Source organism: Equus caballus, chromosome 7 (assembly GCF_041296265.1).
Source record: "Equus caballus isolate H_3958 breed thoroughbred chromosome 7, TB-T2T, whole genome shotgun sequence".
Classification (NCBI taxonomy): domain Eukaryota; kingdom Metazoa; phylum Chordata; class Mammalia; order Perissodactyla; family Equidae; genus Equus; species Equus caballus.
Window position 1 is genome coordinate 80,083,761 of NC_091690.1, and position 25,059 is coordinate 80,108,819.

The following is a 25,059-nucleotide window of genomic DNA, read 5'->3' on the forward strand; positions in this document are numbered from 1 at the left end:
AAATATCCCACGATACAGCTACATAACTGCTATATACCATGCCTCTTCTGTAAGTCATTTAGATTCTTTCAAATTTTCCTTTATTATAAGTAACATAGCAATTAAGATCTCCAAATATAAATTCATGTCCACTTCCCTATTTCTTTAAGACACACTTCTAGAAATATGGAAACTAGATCAAAGGGTATCAACATTTTAAAAGCTTTTTTTCATACTCTGCCAAATTACTTTCCAGAAGAATGGTAAAAAATTTTAGTTCTATCAGTGACGTAAAAAACTGTCCATCTTATCACATCCTGACCATCACTGACAACAGGATGTTCAGAATCTTGTCAATGCAGTCTTAATTCCCAGGCTCAACTTACTGTGGACGGAATGTTAGGTAAAAAGGAGCTTAGCTACCCAAGGCCCTCAGCGTCCTTGGTCAAGGGCAGGGGCTGGGGAAGCTTACTTGCTAGTTAGCTCCCAGCCACTGAATGCTTAAGAGAAGTCCATTTTCTGGCATGTTCTTGCCTTCTCCCCACACCAAGAACAAAGTTTACCTTTGGACTTCCACGGCTATCTGCTTTGGTTAAGAGGGGCGGCCTGCTGAGGAAAATCACACCGTATGACTCTCACAAGTGGTGTGGTAGCCCATATCAACCAACGCTACTGGTTACTCAAGAACTTCATTAAAAATATGAGCAAGCAACAAAAACTCACTGGTCTTCCGAGGAAATCAGCAGTTTAAACAGGGGAACCAAACTAAGCATACTATGTAACTAGCCCCTACAAAATAGACAACGCGGAAAATAGGAGTTAATGTCAGTCGACTTCAAATTGATATTTCCAGTAACATCCAAAAGGATTTTGCATTGATAAAACCAACCAGGCTTCAATATATTTTTTTTAAAAGGAGGAAAGAGGAAATAAGAAAGAGTTATTAGAAAGTCATAATCACAAAAAACATTTAAACTTAATAGAGGAAGAAAACAGCACATTGAAATGGACATGGCTGAAAACCAAATCAGCACATTAGAAATCCAAGTTGAGGAAGTCTCCTAGGACAAAGATAAAAATGACAAAGAAACGGAAATTATGAGAAAAAAGATAAGCTGCATGGAAGACTGATTCAGGATATCCAATCTCAGAATTACTAGAATTCTAGAATGAGAGGGCAGCATAGGTTAAATGGAAACAATAACTAAAGAAATTAAAAAAGAAAATATCCTTCAGCTGAAGAAAGACTTGAGTGTTCAGACGGAAGACTCTAAATGCTAGGCAAAAATACTATGAAAAATCCACACCTTCATATGCACTCAGACATATGCCAATGAACCTGCACAAATTCAAAGTTTTAAGTATAAAAAGAATACAAATTTCTAGACAGAAAACTAGCTAACTAACGAAAAACAGGCTGTCCACTGAGAAAAAGAGACTGGGATAAGATTTCTCATTTTCAAGATCAAATGAAAGTAGAATATGAAGCAATATTTTCAGATTTATAAGGGAAAATGGCATGATCATATAATTTTATACCCAGCCAAACAATTATTTATATAAAGGTGAAAAATGATCTTGTAGATATCCAAGTACAGAGTACACCACTCTATGGGGGCAGGTGGGTACTTAAGGAAGTATTCTGACAAATAAAAATTAATCAAAAATTTAAATTTAAGAAACAAGATACTGTATATCTGAAAGTTATATATTGTTATAATCCAATGTTACTACAATTTAAAAAATTTTAAAATTTAAAAAACACAAAATACTGTATATAAAAAAATGGTAAACAGTGAGTCAGAATTATCAATGTAAAATAATTATTGATAATGTGATTAGAAATTTAACGCCATTGCTATGAAATACTCAAAACAGAAAAGGCTAACATCTTTAAAAGTTAATAACACTTGTAGTTAAAATTCCACATAATTTCAACACCACCTAAGAGGTAGATAGAAAATAAATGTGATAAAGATTTTACCTTATTTGGGAACAAGATTATATAATGAAGATTAGCAATTTGGAGGAGAAAAGGAATTCCAATTTTCATTTCCTTGATTACTAGTGAGACAAATACTTTTTCATGTTTTGTAGCCAGTCGCATTTTCTTTTATTCTGTGCACTGCTTATATAGGAGGATATCAGTGTTTTCTAAATTAGTTATAGAACTTTTTATATATTAAAGATATTAACTTCTTTCCAGTCATATTTGTTACAAATATTTTTCCAGTTTAGTGTTGGCTTTTCAACTTTGTGGTATTTTCTGATCTATAGAAGGTAAAAGTTTTATGTATTCAAGTTACACTACCCTTTCCCTTTCAATTTCTTACACTGCTTTTAAAAAAATTAATCTTTTTCTTTTGAGATAATTATAGATTCACATGTAGTTATAAAAAATAATACAGAAATCCCATGTACCCTTTACCCAGTTTTTCCCAGTGGCAACATCTTGCAAAACTATACTACAATATCACAACCAGCATATTAACATTGATAGAGTCAATGTACAGAACATTTCTACCACTACAGGAGCCCTTATGTTGCCCTTTTATGGCCACATCTACTCCCTCCTGCCCCCATTTCCTCCTTAACCTCTGGCAACTAGTCTGTTCTTGATTTCTATAATTTTGCCATTTCAAGAATGTTATATAGGGGCCAGCCCCATGCCTAGTGATTAAATTTGGCACGCTCCACTTTGGCAGCCCAGGTTCAGTTCCTGGGTGTGCACCTACACCACTTGTTGGTGGCCATGCTGTGGCAGTGACCCACATACAAAATAGAGGACGACTGGCACAGACGTTAGCTCAGGGAAAATCTTCCTCAAGCAAAAAGAGGAAGGTTGGCACAGAGGTTAGCTCAGGACAAATCTTCCTCGGCAAAAAAAAAAAAAAAAAAAAAAAATGTTATATAAATAAAATCACACAGTATGCAACCTTTTGGGATTACCTTTTTTTAATTCAGCATAATTATCTGGAAATTCATCTAAGTTGTTACATGTATCAGTAGTCTGTTCCTTTTTATTGCTGAGTAGTATACCACAGTATTGACGTGCCACAGTTTGTTTAACCATCAACCTGTTGAAGGATGTTTGGGTTGTCTGCAGTTTGGGGTTACTACAAATAAAGCTGCTATAAATATTCATGTGCAAGTTTTATGTGAACACAGTCCTCATTTCTTTGGGATAAATGCCAGGAGTTCACTTGCTAGTTTGTATAGTAGTGGCATGTTTAGTTTTTCTTTTCTTTTCTTTTCTTTTTTGAGGAAGATTACCCCCGAGCTAACATCCGTGCCCATCCTCCTCTACTTTATATGTGGGACGCCTAACACAGCATGGCATGCCAAATGGTGCCATGTCCGCACCCAGGATCCAAACCAGCGAACCCCGGGCCGCTTAAGTGGAACATGCATACTTAACCACTGTGCCACCGCGGCAGCCCCGACATGTTTAGTTTTTTAAGAAACTGCCAAACTGTTTTCCAAAGTGGGTGGACTATTTTACATCCCCACCAAAACGTAGGAGTGAATCTAGTGTCTCCACATCCTCGCCAGCATTTAGTGTTGTTACTGTGTTTCATTTTAGCCTTTCTGATAGGTCTGTAGTGGTATCTCATGGTGATTTTAATTTGCATTTCCTTAGTGGCTAATGATATTGAACATCTTTTCACGTACTTATTTGCCATCTGTATATCCTCCTTGGTAAAATGTCTGTTTATATCTTTTGCCCATTTCCTAATTGAATTATTTTTTACCGTTGAGTTTTAAGAGTTCTCTATATATTTTAGATATAAGTCCTTTGTTGGATATGTGATTTAAAAATATTTTCTCCCACTGTGTAGCTTTTCTTTTCATCATCTTAACAGGGTCTTTTGTAGAGCAAAAGTTTTTAATTTTGATGAAGTACAATTTATCAATTTTTCCTTTTATGAATTGTGCTTCTAATGTCAAATCTAAGAACTCTTTGCCTAACTGCAGATCTTAAAGATTTTCTATTTTTTTCCCAAAAGGTTTATAGTTTTACAATTTACATTTATGCCCGTGATCTATTTTTAGTTAATTTTTGTAGAACATGTAGAATTTAGGCTGAGGTTTATTTTAGTTTTTTGCTATGGATATCCAATTGCTCCAGCACCTTACGTTAACAAGGCTATCTTTCCTCAGTTGAATTGCTTTTGCATCTTTGTCAAAAATCAGTTGTGCATATTTGTGTGGGTCTATCTATGGGTTCTCTGTTCTGTTCCTTTGATCTGTGTGTCTATTCCTGTACCAATACTACACTGTCTTGATTACTGTAGCTATATAATAAGTCTTGGAATCAGGTAGACTGATTCCTCCCACTTTTTCTTTTTCAAAAATGTTTAGTTATTCTATTTCCTCTGCCTTTCCATATACATTTTAGAATAATCTTATCTGTATCTACAAAAAATCTTACCGAGGTTTCAACAGGGATTGTGTTAAACCTGTTTATTAATTTGGGAAAAAGTGACATTTGTACTATGTTGAGTCTCCCAATCCATGAATATGATATGTCCCCCCATTTATTCAGATCTTTGATTTCTTTCACCAGTGTTGTATAGTTTTCAGCACAAAAGTTCTGTACACATTTTGTTAAATTTATACCTTTTTTTGAATGATTACATATTTTTAATTTTGATGTCAAATTCTTAATTTTGATGTCAACATATTCACTGCTAGTATACAGAAATACACTTGATTTTTATATGTTTATCTTGTATCCTACAACCTTGCTGAACTCACTTACTAGTTCTAAGGAGTTTTTTAAATAGATTCCTTGGGGTTTTCTACATAGGCAATCATGTAATCTGTAAATAGGGGCAGTTTCATTTCTTCCTTTTTAATCTGTAGGCCTTTTACTTCCTTCACTTGCCTTACCACACTACCTAGGACTTGCAGCCCTGCGCTGAATAAGAGTAGTAACCTTGCCTGTTCCCAGTATTAGTGGGAAAGCAGTCATCTTTCACCATTAAATGTAATGTTAACTGTAGGTTTTTGTAGATTCTCTTTATCAAGTTGAGGAAATTTCCCTCTATTCCTATTTTTCTGAGAGTTTTTATTATGAATGGATCTTGCATTGCTTTTATGCTCAAGAAGTCCTTTCCTGGCTAAAGAGCCAGTACATATTCACAACCATTTTTCTAGTTTTTAAGGTTCCTCTCCTCTATCCTTACCTATTTAGTATATCCAGAATTATTTTGCTGTTAAATGTGCAGGCTCTTCTGCTCTGGCAATAAGGGAAGCATGGGGACTCCTCCCATTAAACAACTAGAAAAGCAAAGGAAACATGAGAAACACCACTTTTTGAACATTACATAATAGGTAGCGTAGCACGATCCTGAGAAAAGGGAAACAGAGCCTAGTGGTCTCACCACGTTAAGAAGACAGATCAGTGTTCAGGGAGGCCAGGGCAGCTAGAATTTACAGGGAAGAACACTGGAAAGAACAGAGCTTCAGAGAGAAAGAGCTCCAGAGGTCTTCAGAGGGAATTCTTCATGTTTTTACTTGAGTTCTGATCTGTGCATTTATGGGAAAGAACTACCCAAATTCAGGAAAAGAACCACTGAAAGCATTAGGCCTAAAAATTCTTTTACATAGCTCATACACAGCTGGGAATAGTTCATGTTCCTACTAGCCAGAGTGGAAAGACCTTCTGGAGCACCAGGCGGAGTCCTGGGAAGGGTCCTGCCTTACTCGTGTGGCTAAATTAGTCAGAGAGTAAAGGCTGCTCTGGACCCACCCTAATAAATCTTAAAAACAAGCCTTAAAGGGATCCAAGTGATTTCTGGTAACTTAATTGTGTGTCAGAAAGAAGTCCAACACTATTTAAAGTACTAAAACAAAATTCAGCATCCAACAATGTAAAATTTGCAATATCCACCATCCTATCAAAATTTACCAGGCATGCAAAAAGGGCAGGAAATTAGGACCCATAACAAGGAGAATCACTAGACCACTAGACAAGAGCCTGGTGCTGGTCTAGTGGTTAAGGTTCGGCGCTCTCACTGCTGTGGCCCAAGTTTGTTTCGCAGAGACCCAGACCACCTCTCTGTTGGTTGTCATACATGATGGCTGCACGTTGCTGTGATGCTGAAAGCTATGCCACCGGTATTTCAAATACCAGCAGGGTCACCCATGGTGGACAGGTTTTAGCAGAGCTTCCAGACTCAGACACACTAGGAAGAAGGATCTGGCCACCCACTTCCAAAAATATTAGCCATGAAAACCCTATGAATAGTAGCAGAGCATTGTCTGATATAGCACCAGAAGGTGAGAGGATAATGCAAAAAGATCAGGCAGTGTTCTGCTCTGCTATACACATGGATGCTAGGCATTGGAATTGACTTGATGACACTAACAACAAACATTAATCACTAGAAACAGACCAAGAAATGACACCATTGATAAGACCAGCAGCCAAGACTGTTAAGAAGCTGTCTTATATATATATAAAAATATATCACACATTTTTAAGAAAGTAGAAGAAAATATGAATATATGAGAGAAATGAAAGATATTAAAAGAAAACCCAGGGTCAGGCCCATGGTCGAGTGGTTAAGTTCGTGTGCTATGCTTCAGTGGCCCAGGGTTTTGCCAGTTTGGATCCTGGGCGCAGCCATGGCACTGCTCATCAAGCCATGTTGAGGCAGCATCCCACATAGCACAACCAGAAGTGCTCACAACTAGAATACACAACTATGTACTAGGGGGCTTTGGGAGCAAAAGAAAAAAAAAGATTGGCAACAGTTGTTAGCTCAGGTGCCAAGCTTTAAAAAAAAAATACCCAAATGGAACTTCAGAGATAAGAATATGTGACATTAAAAATACACTGAATGAGATTAAGAGCAGATTATATACTGCAGAAGATTAATAAACTTGAAGACATACCAAGAAAAATTATCCAAAATTAAGTATGGCATGAAAGAGACTGAGGAAAAGAACAGACCACAGAGGACCTGTGGGGCAATATCAAAGGTCTAACATATGTGCAACTGGAGAACCAGAAGAAGGGGGAAGAGAAATAGGGAGAGAGAGATCATTAATGAAATAAGGGTCAGAAATAGATTGAGGATCTAAGCTTCCACCTCGAGACCTTGGAAAAAGAATGGATAAATTCCCAGAAGCATACAACCTACCAATCATGATGAAACAGAAAATCTGAACAGACCAATTACTAGAATGGAGATTGAATCAATAATCAAAACCCCTCAAGAAACAAAAGTCCAGGACCAGACAGCTCCACTGGTGAATTCTACCACATTCAAAGAGGAACTAATACCAATCCTTCTCAAACTCTTCCAAAAAACAGAAGAGGGGAAACTCCTCCAAACACATTTTCCAAGGGCAGCTGTACCCTGATACCAACACCAGACAAGGATGCTACACACACACACAAAATTACAGGACAATAACCCTGATGAACATAGATGCAAAAATCCTCAACAAAATATTAGCAAACTGAATTCAACAATACATTAAGAGGATCATACACTATGATCAAGTGGGATTTATCCCAGGGATGCAAGGATGGTTCAACATCTGCAAATCAGTCAGTGTTATACACTACATTAACAAAATGATGGATAAAATTCATATGATCATCTCAATAGATACAGAAAAAGAATTTGACAGAATTCAACATCCATTTATGATAAAAACTCTTAACAAAGTGGGCAAAGAGGGAACGTACCTCAACATAATAAAAGCCATATATGACAAGCCCACAGCTAACAGCATACTCAATGGTGAAAAGCTAAAAGCTTTTCCTCTAAGATCAGCAACAAGACAAGGATGTACACTCTTACCACTTTAATTCAACATAGTACTGTAAGTCCTAGCCAGAGCAATTAGGCAAGAAAAAGAAATAAAAGGCATCCAAATTGGAAAGGAAGAAGTAAAACTATCACTATTTGCAGATGACATGATATTATACATAGAAAACCCTAAAGACTCCATCAAAAGACTGTTAGAATAAACAAATTCAGTAAAGGTGCAGCATACTAAATCAATATTCCAAAATTCATCATGTTTTTTTACACTAATAACTATCAGAAAGAGAAATTAAGAAAACGATCCCATTTACAATTGTATCAAAAAGAGTAAAATACCTAGGAATAAATTTAAACAAGGAAGTGAAAGATCTGTATCTTGAAAACTATAAGACGTTAATGAAAGAAATTAAAGACATAAATAAATGGAAAGATATTCCATGCTCATGGATTGGAAGAATTAATATTGTTAAAATGTCCATACTACTCAAAGCAATATACATATTCAATGAAATTCCTATCAAAATTCCAATGGAATTTTTCACAGAAATAGAACAATCCTAAAATTTGTCTGGAACCACAAAAGACATCAAATAGCCAAAGAAACCTTGAGAAAGAAGAACAAAGCTGGAGGCATCATGCTCCCTGATTTCAAACTATATTACAAAGCTATAGTAATTAAAATAGTATGGTACTGGCATAGAAACAGATGTACAGATGAATGGAACAGAATATAGAGCCCAGAAAAACACCTACACATATATGATTAATTTACAACAAAGGAGCCAAGAATTTACAAAGAGGAAAGCACAGTCTCTTCAATAAATGGTGTAAAACTGGACAGGTACGTGCAAAAGAATGAAACTGGACCACTATCTTACCCTATACACAAAAATTAACCCAAAAATAGATTAAAGACTTGAACATAAGACCTGAAACCATAAAACTCCCAGAAGAAAACATAAGCAATAAGCAACTTGACATAGATCTTGGTGATGATTTTTTTCAATCTAATACCAAAAGCAACAAAAGCAAAAATAAATGAGTGGGACTACATCAAACAAATGCTTCTGCACAGCGAAGGAAACCATCAGCAAAATGAAAAAGCAACCTACTAAATAAGAGAAAATAATTCCAAATCATCTATCTGATAAGGGGCTAATGTCCAAAATATATAAAGAACTCATACAACTCAATAGCAAAAACAAACAATCTGATTAAAAAATGGTTAGAAGATCTGAATAGACATTTTTCCAAAGGAGACATACAGATGACCAACAGGTACATGAAAAAATGCTCAACACCATTAATCATCAGGGAAATGCAAATCAAAACCACATGAGCTATCACCTCACACCTGTTAGAATGGCTATTACGAAAAAGAAAAGAAGTAAGTGCTGGAGAGGACGTGGAGAAAAGGGAACGCTTGTACACTGTTGATGGGAATGTGAATTAGTGCAACCACTATGGAAAACCGTAAGGAGGTTCCTCAAAAAATTAAAGATAGAACTACCAAATGATCCAGTAATTCCACTTCTGGGTATTTATCTGAAGAAAACACAAACACTAATCTGAAAAGATATATGCACCCCTATGTTCACTGCAGCATTTTTTACAAAAACCAAGATATGGAAACAACCTAAGTGTCCACTGATAGATGAATGGATAAAGAAAATATGACACACACACATACATACAATGGAATATTATTCAGCTATAAAAAAGAATAAAATCTTACCATTTGTGGCATGGGTGGACCTCAAGGCATTATGCTAAGTGAAATAAGTCAAAGAAAGACAAATACCTTATAATCTCTCTTACCTGTGGAATATAAAAATAAACAAACAAAAAAACCAAGCTCATACATACAAAGAACAGATTTGTAGTTGCAAGAGGCAGGAGTGGTAGGGGGTGGGAAAAGTGAGGGAACTGTTTTTTTTTTTAAAGATTGACACCTGAGCTAACAACTGTTGCCAATCTTCTTTTTTTTCTTTTTCTCCCCAAATCCCCCCAGGACATAGTTGTATATTTTAATTGTGGGTCCTTCTAGTTGTGGCATGTGGGACACTGCCTCAGCATGGCCTGAGGAGCAGTGCCATGTCCGCGCCCAGGATCTGAACCAGTGAAAGCCTAGGCCACTGAAGCAGAGCACACAGACTTAACCACTCAGCCACGGGGCTGGCCCCTGTTTTTTTTGAGTTTAAATAAACCGAATAAAAATTTTAAAAAATACTACTCAGCAATATTAAAAAAAAAGAACTACTGATACAGTCAACATGTAAATCTCAAAAGATTATGCTAAATCAAAGAAGCCAGAAACAAAAGAGCATGTGCAGGATGATCCATTTATATAGACAGGGTAAACTATAGAGACAGAAAGCAATTCAGTTGTTACCGCGGGCAGGAAGGGATTAGTTGCAACGGGGGAGGGAACTTTGTCCAAGATGGTAAAAATGTTCTACATCATGACTGTGGTATAATTACACAACTCTACACATTAGTCCAAACTCAGCCAACCATACACTTAAAATGGGTGAACTTTATTGTATATATACTATACTTTAGTAATAAAGCTGATTTTTAAAACGTTTGTAAGATCTCTTTTCTGGGCTGACAGGTAACACAAAAATGAGAAGATATTACTTACCTTCCCAGTCCTCCATATAAGGGGCCTCCTCAGCTTCTTTCTCTGGAGTGGGTCTGTCAATGAATTTCCCTTCTTTCATGACCCTGGTGATTTCTCGGAGCTGATGCAGCAACCGCTTTTCTTGGTCAGAAGTCACAGTCTGTGCTCTGCATAGAAATATCAGCCATTTAGTGATAAATCTTCTAGGCAATGAACTTAGACATCACTACAATCGGTCTGGATCCTAGAATAGGAAGTCTAACAGTAGCAGATTACCTATTCGAGGAATTGATCCTAGAACTGCATAGATGGTAACTAGACATATTGTTCAATGTTTTGATTTTACAAATGGGAAAACTAAGGTCCAGAATCGATTAAGTGATTGCTCAAGGGCCCCAATGAGTTAATGTCTATACTGGGTCCAGATCCCAGATTTCTCAGCTTTCAGGTCAGTGTTCTTTCAGTATACATATACCCCTGATTCTCCAATCTCTAAGCAATTTCACCATTACTTATATTACTCCATTTACTACAAGCTACTTTTTTATGAAGTGAGGTCATCAAAAGAAAATATGCTGGGCCATTTGCCTCAATTAGGGAAAAATATGCTCCTAGGCCAACCCTAAAATCACCAGGCTGCATCTACTCGTGCAGAAACAGAGATAAATATCCTAAAATTTCAGAGCTGGATCATTCTGAAAAATCAATCATCTAGATCAGGGAAACTGGGGAAACTGAGGCCCACAGAGGGGAAATTATACATTTATTCCTATTGCTAGTTAATGTCAGCAATTAAACTAAAACTAAAATCTCGCGGCTTCTGATAGCATTCTGTGCAATTCTTAAAGCACAGTGCTCAAGTTCCATAGTTTAGAAAACCTGAGTTTGAGTCCAACTTAGCGAGGTGGCTCTGGGAAAATGTCTGTAAAAATCAGCTGAGGCTCAAGGCTAATGGTATGACTATTTTCTCTGAGACAGAAGCACGGTATCACACTCATAGTCAGACAAGGCCCTACTTAGAAGACTGAGAACTGTCTGCTTTGGGACCAGTTTTATTTAGTGGCAAGATTTAACAGAGGCTACTTATTCTCCTCTTAAAAACCCAAAGCATTTGAAGTCGATATAACACTCATGAAGGAAAAATACGTTCTGTACCAGCCTTGTGGAGGTGCCATCAATTTTTCAAATCAGCTAGTCCTGAGCCTGTGTTCCTTTTTATGCTTAGCCTAACACACTTTAGCCTTAATGACTAACAGGGAAACCAAAAAAGTGTTTCTCTCTTCAATGTTAAGATGGTAACTAAGGAAAACGAAGGTGCAACATTTCCACAGACCTCAGGTGGGAAGAAAACAAAACCACCGTGAGCTCCACTTCTTTCACACTAAATGGCCTCAAAGCCATGAACTGAAGAAGCCTGTCTAGTGTGCACACAGCTAAAATCTCACATTTATTGGGCCTCTTACAGCTAGCTCTATTCTTCCCATCAGTACAGGAGTCCTGACTCACCACAACCGCTCGTCTCCTCTACACAACCCCTAGTTCTTACTGTTACAACAACCCACCCTGTGGGAGGCTTCTCAGGCAGCGAGGTCGCCCCCAGCTTGAAGAGTCCCATGCTTATCACAAAGCTCTTGCCCTCAGGCTGCACATGTGACTTCTCCGGACTGTACTCAGTGTATTCTGATTTTTACTGAATGACACAGTCTTGATTCTGTTTCTTAACTCATGGAAAATTAGAACTTTAATTAAAAGAGGGATGGCTAGGAGAAAAGAAGCAGAAACAGACAAGGGAAGCTTTCTTAGAGAATCCAAAGTAAAGCAGCCTCTTTTATCTCTGAACAAGTATACTCATATTGTCCATATCACACATCAGACAATTAATCATGGCCCACCTTATGATAACTTCTGAATTTGTCATAATGAACATTTTCATGGATTCCTTATTGTCTCAACTTGGTTTGATACTCCTGGAGGGCAGTGATAAGTTCACAACTGTAAAGGCACAGTGCCACGAACACTGTAAGCTCAATAAATATGTGCTAGTTTGATTGGTTCCCATTTCCTTACCATCCATTTTCTCCCACCTCCCTGAAATCTGGCTTCCATTCCACCATTTTACCAAAACTTGGGAAAATCATCAATGACCACTTTACTCTCAAGTCCAAAAGTCTTTTTCTCACATTTCACTCTTCTTGACTTCTCTGTACTGTGGACCATCTGCTCCTTGAAACATCCTCCTCCCATGGCTATTGAGACATTTGTATTTGTGGGGGACTGGAATTGGCCACCCCAAGGTATGTTTCTTTGGCAGGAGGATTATTTTGGGCTGGTTACTTTTGAAAACTGCAGACAGGAAAGAGACTCTGAAAAGTGGAATTTACTTACCCTTTGTTAAGAAACATTTACATTGTAAAGGAAATCTCCATCTGTAAAGGTGTCTCCCTCTCTGTGCCAGGAAGGAGGGATGACCTTATCTCTAGAAACTATTATCAATGTGGAAGGCAAGGACTTAAATCTGCATAATAATATTACTCCTGTTTACTGTACTTGTCTGGTAACCTCCTGTAACTCACTCCCCCCTCCCCCAACTCCTCCTTTGTCTTTAGCTGAAGATGGTATTTAAGGTGGTGCCTTCGGCCATTTTGACGAGTTGCTCAGTTTGCCTGAGCCTCTCCCATGTACACATGTTATAAAGCTTTGTTTAATTTTCTCCTGTTACTCTGTCTCATGTGAATTTAATTCGTTCTCCAGCCAGAACCCATGGTGGGTAGAGGAAATGTCTTCCTCCCCTACATATTCCTTCCACTTCTTTAACTATTCCTTGTATCTCTAATCCTGGCTCACTTCCCTCCTTCCACCTCGTAAAACATAGTTTTTCTAAAGGCTCAATCCTAGGACTCTCCTTGCTCCATTCTTACAATCACACCCTCAGGAAACTTACCCAGCATCACAGATAAAACCATCACCTCTACACAAATGATGCCCAAACTCTACCTCTAATTTTGACTTTTCACACAAAAGCCAGTCTCATGAATCCAGTTATCTCCAGGGCATTTCCACCTGGAGACCTTGCCACTACACTGGAATTAACCCTAAATGCACCCTTCAAAACCAGGTCCTGGTTGGGCCCAGGATCATGAGCAGATGCATGAACAGGCAGGCTAGGAGAGGTTGGGTATGGTAGATTCCAAGATGCTAGAAAAATAAAAGGTCAAGTTGAGAAATAACCTCACCAGATTTTTGAATGCTATAAACCCAGAGGAATAATCAAATTCTGAATCCAAGAGTTAAGCACTGAGAGAATGAAACATTCATGGTTAGAACAGAATTCAGATTAGCATAAGACTGCAGGCTATTGCCACACAGCATGATACGCCTCAGGGCATTTTTATCTTCTTCTTATCCTTCATTATTCTTATCTAGTTAGTCCTTTTCTTTGGGGAACCAACCCCTCTTCTGCTCACAGGGCACAGATTAGGAAGAAGCCATCCATCCCCTCACCCCTCCATCAGGGGTGACCATGTGGCTCATAGCTAATCATTACACTCCAGCTCCTTGGCTGCAGTGATTAATTCAGTGACATATACAGGACCCAAGTTGGGCCAAGTGTACTTTCTCCTAAAACTGGATCTTGAACATAGTAAAGGCTGATCTGAAAATTTTTCACATTAATTCATGCTGGCAGCAGCCCTTGAAGAGAACGTCCCTTTGTTCCTGCACCCTAAATCCCCAGAGCTGCTCTAGTTCCCACTCTTCCTGAAACCTGGATCTTTAGCTAGTCCTTTGATACTGTGAGCTACCCCATACTGTTCTAATAAATTCTGCCACCCGCTCCTAATTTTTACTATCCAGAATTGGCTGCTTGCAACCAAGGAATCCTGATATAGCCTGTGATTTTCTTTCCCCCATGAAGTCCCCTTAATTTGGCCCCCCTTTTCTATTTACCAGCCTATTTATTACCTTTTGCTAGAACTTTTTCAATAACCTTCTAGCATGTAGCTGCTCTGCATATCATTATAAGAGTTATTTTTCTAAAGCACAGTAGACCATGATATTTCTCTCAAAAGCCTTCAGAGGCACCCCACTATAAAGACAATGAATTCCAAACTTCTCAGCCTACCATTCAGGACTTTCCAGTCTGGCCCCAGTTGACTCTCCTAGTTTTTCTCCCATTACTTAGCTCCCCATCCGTTTACCCCAGCCTTGCTGTACTCCACTCCAGATACCTAGATTACTTTTTGCTCCCTAAACATGCCTTGAATCTCTTACCTTGTTTGCTGCTTATGCCACCCTCTCCCCCTGAAATATTTTCCCCCCAAACTCTGCCTGAGGAAATCCTTCCATCCTGCAAGGCTTATTCAAATTCCCCCTTTTCCATAAGACCTTCTGTGGTAGGCAGAATAAGATCCTCTCGCCCCTCAAAGATGTCCACATCCTAATCCCTGGAACCTATAATGATATCATCTTATAAGTAAGGGGACTTAAGGTTGCAGATGGAATTAAGGTTGCAAATTGGCTGGCCTTAAAATAGAGATTATCCTGGACTATCTGGGAGGACACAATGTAATCTAGGGTCCTTAAAAGGAGAAGAAGGAGACAGAAAAGGTCAGAGATATGATGTGAGGAGGTCTCAACCCAATGTTGCTGGCTTTGAAGATGGAGGAAAGGGTCTATGAGCCAAGGAATGTGGGCAGTTTCTACAATCTGGAAAAGGCAAGCCAGCCTAGTGGCATATCAGTTAAATTCATGCGCTCTGCTTTGGCAGCCCAGGGATTGCTGGTTCGGATCCCAGGTGCAGACGTATGCACTGCTTATCAAGCCATGCTGTGGCAGGCGTCCCACATATAAAGCAGAAGAAGATGGACAGACACAGATGTTAGCTCAGGGCCACTCTTCTTCAGCAAAGAGAGGAAGATTGGTGGCAGATGTTAGCTCAGGGCTAATCTTCCTTGAAAAAAAAAAAGGCAAGGAAATGGATTTTTCCCCAGAGGCTCCAGAAGGGAATGCAGTCCTGCCAACACTTTGATTTTAGCCCAGTGTAGGACTTCTAACATACAGAACTGTAAGATAATAAATGTGTATTATTTTAAGGCATTAAGTTTGTAATAATTTGTCACAGAAGCCATAGAAAACAAATACATGTTCCTAGGGCACACTTTGTCTCTGAGATGCACTTCCTTACAGAGAAAATAATACCACCATTGATAACCATACAGGGCTGCTGTATGAGCAGCAGAGCAAATCAAAATAGGTACCAAAGAAGGTATCTTACTACTGCTGAATGCCTGCTTTAAAGTACTTTTTCAGATCTACCTCATTCATTTCTTCAACGTGTACTGACATTGTCATGTGCTAGCACTAGGAATACAAATTTGAACAATGAAAATTCCCTATCCTCAAGAAGGTTACAAGGCATTAGGAAAGACAGAAAAGTTAACAAATGAACAGAAAGTAATATGATGCTTACAATAGCTGGCAAACCTGGGTGGTGTGGGAGCACACAGGAGGAACACCTAACCAAGTTCTGGGTTCAGGGAGGGAGTGTGAGAGAAAATGATGTCTAAGTTGAGACCTATAAGACAAGCAAGAGTTAAAATAAGTGTGTGTGGAGTGGGGATCAGGGGGAAGCCAAGCAAAGGAAAAAAGCACACGCAAAGTTCTAGAAGCAAAAGTGCACAAGTATTTTAGAGGAACAGCAAGTCGCCAGTGTGGCTGGACCACAGAGAGACTGGTGCAGTAGAGGTGTGCAGGACCATGTCACGCAGGACCATGTAAGCCATGTTAAAGATTCTGCACTGTACCATGAGCAACAGGGACCTGTTGAAGGGTTAAAACAAAAGACATAACCCATCTGCTCGGAAAGCAGAAAGTGAAGTGAAGGGAGGCAAAATTAGAGAAAAAGAAACGACATGAGACAGTTCTGACCTATGACATAAGTAGAGGCATTTATTCATTCGTTCACTCACTCTTTCTTCCATTTCAACTAATACTTTTTTAGAGCCTACCATTGGCCTGTGTTAGGCTCTGGGAATAAGAAGGATAATCCCTGCTCTGGTACACCTAAAGAGTCTTTTGCAGGGAGACAGACTTATTAATTAGGAAGAAATGACAAGACATGGTGATTGATTAGATATGGGAAGTGAAGGAAAAGGTGAATCAAGGATGACATCTAATTTCTGCTTTGGGTAACTAAGTAGATGGCAGAGCCATTTGCTGATGGGGAACAGTAAAGGTAGAGTAGGTTCAGCTAAGGGTAGATGATTAGTTCCAGGTTGGACATTCATTTGTGCAAGAGAGATTTATTGTTTGATAAGGATAAGGGTAGGGAGCTGAGACATGGAAGGTATGACCCTGAATCTAGAGGTCAGGAAATGAAGATAAAGATCTCAACTGGGAATGACCATGATTTATTCTTCTACCTTGATAATGTATCTACAAATGCTTGTATCAGAAGTGAATATCTATTCTTTTTAAACAATAAGTATTACGCAGTACCTACCATGTGAACCCAATGAACAAAACAGACTAAGCCTGTCTTGAAAGAGTTTATATTTCAGCAAAGCATGCTAGAAATCTACCAACCTATAAACATACTCAACATGCCTGCCAGGGCTGTCTGCTGCCAGAGGCTGCACCCTCACTTCTCCCCTCAGGCCATGCCATGCTTCTGGGAGGTGAACCATTACAACTGGACATGCCTGGAAGGAAATTTTGCAATAATGAGGACACCTCAATTTTGATTCCTAGACCCTTTCCTTAGTCTTTGTGTCCTTGCGCTGGATATTGTGCTTAATATCAGACATAAAATGGCATAAAACCAACCTTCCAGAAGGCTTCGTTATTTAAACACGTGTACAGACATATATCACTCACAGGCAAAAGCTGTCTGAAAAGTGTTATTAGACAATATTAAAAACTTTCCAATGTTTTGATTCTTACATAAGCATTAAAATGAAGTTTCAGAAACTGCATATTTCTGAAATTTTAAACAAAATCTTGTAGCTATAGAGTGAATATTATATAAAAGGACTTAGAAGGCTGTAGATGAACCTGTCTTCTTTGTCTTAAATCCTCTCCTTGACCCCCAGAAGCCTGGAGGTATGATAAAATCTTTATCTGAGAGAAAAAATACTAGGGTTTTCTGGGCTCTTGCAATAATCATACAAGCACAGACGCAAAGAAGAACAAACGCCACAGCAGCTGAGGAGAAAGGATCTAAGGGTAAACAGGCGACAGTGGGAAACACGGCTGCTGGTCCTTGCAGCTTCGAGGGCTGAAGTCTCACAGGGCCTACCGTGAGGATAAAAGGTGTTAGCGTGAGGAGTGTCAGAGAGAAAGTCACATCCCTATGGACTAGAAAATGAGAGGTGTGAGAAAGAGAGCCACAAGCTATGTTCTCTTCAGTGGATGGGAGCAGCTCCCCAGTTCCCGAGAGATACTGTGGAAAACGTTTTATACAATCATTGCCATGTGGCAGGCTGGAATCAATATGCTCTCGACAAGTCCATACCTCAGCATCTTATAAGGGGTAAACGTTCTGAGCTAGGACCAGCAGCCCCAGAAACAATGGGATGGCACAACTCCAGCTGCAGGGCGGGGACAACTCCTCTGCCTTTGTACATAAAATACAGAGAAGTACTCCAGCACAAAGAGGACAGACAGTAGTTAGAGGTTACAGTGCTGCGTCTCTGGCTTAGACAATGGACAGATGCTATGCGTGGGTTAGATGGTGGGGTTATTTGATCTGAGCTAAGGGACTCTGACTAGCAGTGAGTAATAGTGAGACGATATCTTCATGTGGTTTCTTATACAAGGCCCAGGGTTGGGTCTCCCAGGTGGGAGGTCCTGCCCACAGGTATTCATCTATGGTTTTCATGACCCTTAGGCATGGCCTGGGCTTTGAATGGACCACAGCCAGGGTACAGATATTTTTTGAGGCATGAGGGTCTATAAATGCCTGGTAGCTCTCCACCCAGACTGTGAGTGGTACAGGCTAAGGCCAGAAAAGGCCACAACATGGTTCAGTCACACTCATACAAATATTTATACATTAGATAATGTATATGAAGAATTTAGCTCAGAGCTTAGTCCTCAGTAAGGGTTCAATAAATATCTAATATTATTATACACTCACACAGACATTCTCATGTATAGCTATGCACATATACCTTACCACTTTGGGGAACAGTCTAGGTAGTCACTCTGCTTTCTGGACCAAAAGAAGGTCAGGGCTCCTGGGCCCAGAGAGGTAAGGTTCATCCTCATAAATGTCATTTCAGCAGCACTGTAGACATTGCAGGGAAAAGCCAAGTAAAGAGGCTGCAATCTGAGTGTGTTCACTCTTCTCCTATCCAGCCAAAGATGGGTAGGGCTGGGGCCAGGGAGCAGAGAAAGGGGCATGGCACTAGTACCACCAAGGATGGCAAACAGAAGAGCCAAGGTGGAGCAGCAGTTTTCTGGGACAAAGACTCCACAGGGAGCCCATGGAGCTATAGCAAGGACCTTTCAAAACTTCTTTCGGCAAGGGATTTTATTCCTCACCTCCAGTTCTTCCTCCATGCTTGTCAGAAGGCCCAGCTCAAACTGAATCTGTCCTTGTTCTCACATTCTGGTTTTTCCTTCCTGACCTTCCTACATGCATGTTTTCTTAATTGTTGCCCACTTCCATCAACCACCTACCTCTTCAGATCTGTGACCAGCCCTTTAGCAAGAGAAGTAAGTCTTTCCTGTGGGGCATCCTAAAGGGCTAGTTTGGCTCCTGATACATACTTTATATGTCTGATTCTGTTATGGCATAGTTGACACAGAACACACATGCCTCATCTGATCAGACTTGCTCTCTTCTCTCATTTTGTCTCAAATAGAAAGCACAATATTTAATAATCTGGTTCTACTTAAAATTATGCCTTTTTTAGACAGCTAGGAAACTGTTTGCCTTAACACCCAGTTATTTCACCCTGCAGGATATGCTCACAAATTTGCTCTCACAATAATGTGCACAACCCAGAAGATACACTCTTATAAACTGAGATTGCTTGATAGCACGAAAACGGAAATGTTAAGTGAGAAATAATATGTAAATAACAAATAAGTTAACAACTATATAAAAGTGGCCCAGGTGCCAGCCCCATGTCCTAGTGGTTAAGTTCGGCATGCTCCACTTCAGCGGTCCAGGTTCGGTTCCCAGGCGCAGACCTACACCATTTATTGGCAGCCATACTGAGGTGGAAACCCATATACAAAACAGAGGAAGACTGGAAGAGATGTTAGCTCAGGGCAAATCTTCCTCAAGCAAAACGAGGAAGATTGGCAACAGATGTTACCTCAGGGTGAATCTTCCTCAGGGAAAGAAAAAAAAAAAGTGGCCCAGAAATCAAAGAAAAGCAAAATTTTGACTTGATTCTCTAAAGGGGAAATAGCCTAAGTCCTGTTATGTGAAAACCTACCTTTCACCATTAGGTCCCACTCTGTTGATTAATTTTTCCATGGCTTCTTCTGTCTCTTTCAGTTTTTCCTGTAGTTGAACAAGCTCAAAATTGGCTGAAAAATAAGCATCAATCTAAGAACCATCACACACAACTCCCTAAGCTCTTTTCTGAAACATGGCTGGCTGTAACACTCTACAATAATCCAGGCTGGTCCTGAGACTCAGAGAAGAGACAGAGAGTCACTCCCACTGATCCAATCAGCACACAAAGGGCACTGAGGTCTGTGCTGCGAGACCTAAAGGACACATATTTAGCAACTGACGAATAAATCACTCTCTCTTACACACAGAAATACTAAGAAAGATAAGCTAACAAAACACCAAGGGTGAAAAGCACACCCCTACACAGTCACCCAAGAAGAAATGACGAAGATAAACTTACCCTTTCTAATCCAAACGATGCTTGAGGGTAAAGTACCAAACCTATAAGGTGCTTTAGAAAAGGAGTGAAGACCCTGAAATGAGCAATATTTTACCTGAACCTAAGGTTTGAAAACAACTGGAAGATAATAGTTTAAATGTTACACTCCTTCAGTAGAGGAAGCCTTGAACTAGAAACCTCCCTGCCCAAGGTTTTCTGACCTAGTCACCTGGGATGAAGCGGTGTAACCTTGATTCCCAGAAGTAGTTTTCTCAACAAGGGTCAGTAGAAACCACATCTATCTACTGAAACTAACATCAAGACCCTAAAAATAGAACATAAAAAATAAATCACTCAATCAGTACACGAAATGAACCAGGAAAGGAACTAGGCAGTAAGAAAATAAGACATTGTTCATTATGTAGATAATCTAGTTTTTCTGTTTCATAACCAAGTACTATTCTATCCAGATACACTTAGAGGGTCATTGTAAAATGTAATTTTTCAAAGGCCTTTTAATACTTCTGGAACAAATTCTTCTTCAAGCAGTTAATATTTGTAAAGTGTCTAGAGGACATAAATGCTTAGGTTATTTTTATTTTCTCCATGATTAAAAATTGAAGGATAACAAGCTGATATAACTGCTACTACATTATAAAGCAGCTGCTCTTAGGAATTCATTGTATTTACAGTCACGTGCCACAAAATGACACTCAGGTCAATAATGAACTGCATATATGACGGTGGTCCCTAAGATGAGTACCATATAGCCCAGGCGTGTAGTAGGCTATACCATCTAGGTTCGTGTCAGTACACTCTACGATGTTCACACAGTGACGAAATTGCCTAATAATGCATTTCTCAGAATTTCTCAGTGACGCATGACTGTACTTCTTTTTGTTTTAAATGCATTATGTGACAAGACACAGAATTTGCTGCTCTTTAAAGAGTCTACAAACCTTTCAAAAATTGTTTTACCAATGCATTTACCATCACTGTTAGTTAAACACTATCTCAATTAAGAGCACAGCAGCTTTCTTAAAGGATTCTCTGAATAGTTAAGATCTCCAAAAGGAAGGTAGAATGTGACTGGAACATCTTGTTCCACAGAGAATCCAGAGTAAATCCAAAAAGCAATTATGGGCCAAGGGCAGATGCCTCAAGTGGTCCAGCCCCACTTCATTTTACTGATGTCTTTCTTTTAAAATCCTCTGAGATTTCATTAACCCCAGGATAAAGCAGTTAGGCTTCCAAGGCCTTCAACAACATGGCTTAACCTACCTACTCTGCAGGCCTTCTTTCCCACAGCTGCCTGGTGTCAGGCTGTGTGTTACTCAAGCCATCCCATCTATCTGTCAGGCCCTCCTCCACAGCCACCCAGCTAGATGTGATTTCCTATAAGGCTTTCACCAAATCCCTTCTTTCTATAGTTTCTTCTTCTTTCACAAGTTATTTTTCCTAACATCCATCCTAGACTATAAATTCTTAGAGGGAAGGGCCATGCCATGTACATTTCATTTCCTCAGCGAGCACAGAACATTCCAGTTGATCAGTAAATATTTGATGACCATGTTTCAAGAGTCTGAAGTGTTAAACTCTGTCCCTAGATCTAATAACTGACTTCGGCAATGACTTGATCTCTCCATTTTCCCTCTGTGAAATAAAGATATTTGCTACCAATATTCTGAAGTCTGGAAATGAGAAGTAACCCATTCCAAATGTGAAATATTAATTTGCTAACATATAAAAAAGTGAACTGGCGGTCTTGTACTTTTTCTAACTCTCTCTCCCTTAAAAGGCCAACATCAATATGGAAACTTTTCAGAATTCCCAGAAGTAAGGTAAAAATGGCATCAGATTAATTTGGGGCAACTTTCGAGAAATGCTTTTAAGACATATCCACAGAGTGTCCCTCTGGCTGTATTAGAGCTGTCTGACTCCAACCTTGTGAATATACCAGAAAGAGCACTCACTAATTCTCCTGTGGGTATTTCCAGGTGTGGCAGTGGAGCATTTCCGATCCTCTGCAGCAGTCTTCCCCTTGGAGAGCTGAGAATTGAAGGAGGTACAGCACACATCAACAGCAGCTGAGAACCTCAAAGTCACAGAACCCCTCATAGCAAATGAAGGGAAAAAAGGTTGGGGGACAAAAATTAAGCCAGAAATTAAACCAAATAGCATCATCAGAGAAACATCTCAAAAAAAAAAAAAAAAAGCCAACAGAAAGTTTATATGTAAAACATTATCAAGGCACAAGGAAAAAATATCTCTTTACAGGTCGTCTGCCTTGTCCATGCTCATCTAAGACTCAACTCAGGCTGCCTGCAGAATTCCTGGGCAAGAAGGAACTCACCTCTTATCTAGTTAGAAGGGGAAAGTGACGCTCCTACCTCCACTTCACAGTGCCCAGACCCATGGCCTGCCAAAGCCTGCCTGGAGGTGGAACTTAACTGGGAGTCTGCTTTTAAAGGACCCAACCATGTCTCCCCAGAGCTAGGAAATATCAGGCTTAGTTTCAGGATGTGCAGTCCTGTTTCAGGAGAATTACTGGAAATGATGTTAAAAACAGCACTTCACACTCCTGGAGGGAAAGAAGGATAAAGTGGTATTAGTAGTCCTTATATGGCCTCATAGTAGCTTCATGGAAATCACTATGCCAATCCTAATAAAAAAGTTCTTAGAACATCTTTACGCCTTTTCAGCTTGCAAAAATGTCCAGTCAAAAAAAATTGGGGGAGGGGGCCTTGAACTTTATTGCTCACTGGATCAGGAACTAGAAGATCCCGGTTCAAATCCTGATTTGCAGTTTCAGTTATGAGTTCTGGGGCCAATCATTTAAGCCCTGAGTGAAGATTTTCTCATCTGTAAAACTGAGATAACAGCTATCCTAAGTACCTCATAAAGAGGAGGCAAGGTTTAAAGAGATGATGGATTTGAAAAAGGGTTATGAGCTGTAAAGGGTTTTAATGCCGACAATGATTTTTATTACAATGATATTAGATTTTCATTGATGTAATATGATCAAGATGATTCCACTCACCTTAAATAGAATGTACAGTATATACAGAAAAATCCCAAAACCATAGATGGGAATTATCTGCCCCATCAGGCCTCTTCCACTACCTCCTCCTCCAATGCCTCCACCTGGTCCTTTGGCCTTTGCAAATGCCTCTGCAAGGTGAGACCTCTGGAAACGAGCCCCAGCGCTTTGGCCATCTGAGGGTGCCTGGTGATGATGCATCATAGGTGGAAATCGACCCAACTTTCCTGAGAAAAGAAATTAATCAGTCTTTATTTCTTCTACTATTTTAAATATGGTTATCATGAAAACATCTCACGTACTGAGGTACAAATAACAGAAGCCAATTCAAGTATGAGAAAAAATGAGAACTTAATTAGAAGGATATAGAGGTATCACACAGATAATATGATGTGGCAATCTCTAACTGTTCACCAAACTCATTTTCTCTTCCTTTTGGGTCCACACCTGTCACACAAATGACATTTTTCAGCTTCCCATACAGTTAAATGAAGCCATGTGACTGAGTTCCAGCCAAAGGAATGTGAATGATATGTGCTAGTTCAAGGCCTGGCCTATAAAACTGCCCATGCACTTAACTCCACGTTCATTTCCCTTCTGCAGACTGGATGCTGACACCTAGGGAGACCTTGGAAGTTATGTGGTGAAAGTGGCACAGCTTTCCCGTAACCTGGGTTCCTGAATAACTGTGTGGCACAGAGCCCTCCACTGGTGCCACTCCACCAACTTAGAACCATCTGGACCTGTTTATGTGAGTGAAAAATAAACCTCTATTGTCTTAGGGCCATTATACACTTTGGAGTATATCTGTTACAGCAGTTAGCCACCTCCAATACAGATAAGGAAATGCAATCTGGTCTCAGAAGAGAACAGAATCAGAAACTGGAAAGCCATCAGGATCTAGGACAGCTACTCTCACATTCTAGCTCAATCTTTCTCACTCTCTATGGGGCCATAAGGCCTCTTTCTGTGCATATCTTCTTCATTCTCCTTTCTCTGCAGACCACTTTAGCTTCTTTGTGAACATGGAAGAAGATGTTCATCCCAAAACCCCTCTATTTGCATGTTCTTCAAGAGGCCAGCAGAGACTAGTGATAATTCCAAATTGCTTGGAAGAAGATTCTGAGTACTGAGCTTGGGTAGCTGAGCAGATAGGATTCATGCAGTGCCAACAGGGTCACAGGGGCTCATCCCTGTGAGTGGAAGCAGAAGGCTTAGAGAAAGGAGGGCGCATCAATTTTCTTGCGTTTTTCCTCCATCAGGAGCAGCCAAACATTATCATCCACTGCCAAGCCTCCTTGAAAGCCATAGGTGGAAAAGAAAAGAAAGACATCCCTTCAAAAGGCCATGTAAACAGGTTTGTGTGGAAAAACCACTGGGAGATAACACTAGAGAGCAGAAAACAATAGAGAGCAGAAAGACTTCATAAATCAGACTCTAAAAATAGAAACTAGAGAGGCCACCCTGGTGCCGTCGTGGTTAAGTTCACATGTTCCACTTCAGTGGCCCGGGGTTCGTGGGTCAGATCCCAGGCATGGACCTACACACCACTCATCAAGCCATGCTGTGGTGGCGTCCCACATGTAAAGTAGAAGAAGACTGGCACAGAGGTTAGCCCAGGGACAGTCTTCCTCAGGCAAAAAGAGGAAGATTGGCAACAGATGTTAGCTCAGGGCCAATTTTCCTCATCAAAACAACACAAAACAAAAGAAACTATACAGTGAAAAACTGTTGGATTTCAACAAAATTAAGGATTTCTGTTCAATAAAGAATACCATGAAC

At 39.6% G+C, this 25,059-nt stretch overlaps 1 protein-coding gene across 12 annotated transcripts in view; it reads right to left on the reverse strand.

Annotated features, from left to right (window-relative positions):
* The window catches only part of RIC3 (RIC3 acetylcholine receptor chaperone), a 51,721-nt gene that overhangs the window by 7,750 nt on the left and 18,912 nt on the right, over positions 1–25,059 (reverse strand). For 7 of the 12 annotated variants that reach the window (XM_070273373.1, XM_070273375.1, XM_023645974.2 and 4 more), the window contains exons 2-5: positions 23,278–23,504; positions 22,211–22,286; positions 19,836–19,929; positions 10,411–10,556 (exon numbers count right to left, since the gene is read on the reverse strand). In XM_070273373.1, the coding sequence (XP_070129474.1) occupies positions 10,411–10,556; positions 19,836–19,929; positions 22,211–22,286; positions 23,278–23,504 (543 nt within the window). Of the gene's footprint in view, positions 1–5,168; positions 5,263–10,410; positions 10,557–11,951; positions 12,150–19,835; positions 19,930–20,466; positions 20,563–22,210; positions 22,287–23,277; positions 23,505–25,059 lie in introns of those variants that run through there. The other 5 variants (XR_002809317.2, XR_011440694.1, XM_070273377.1 and 2 more) reach the window with 4 other exon arrangements.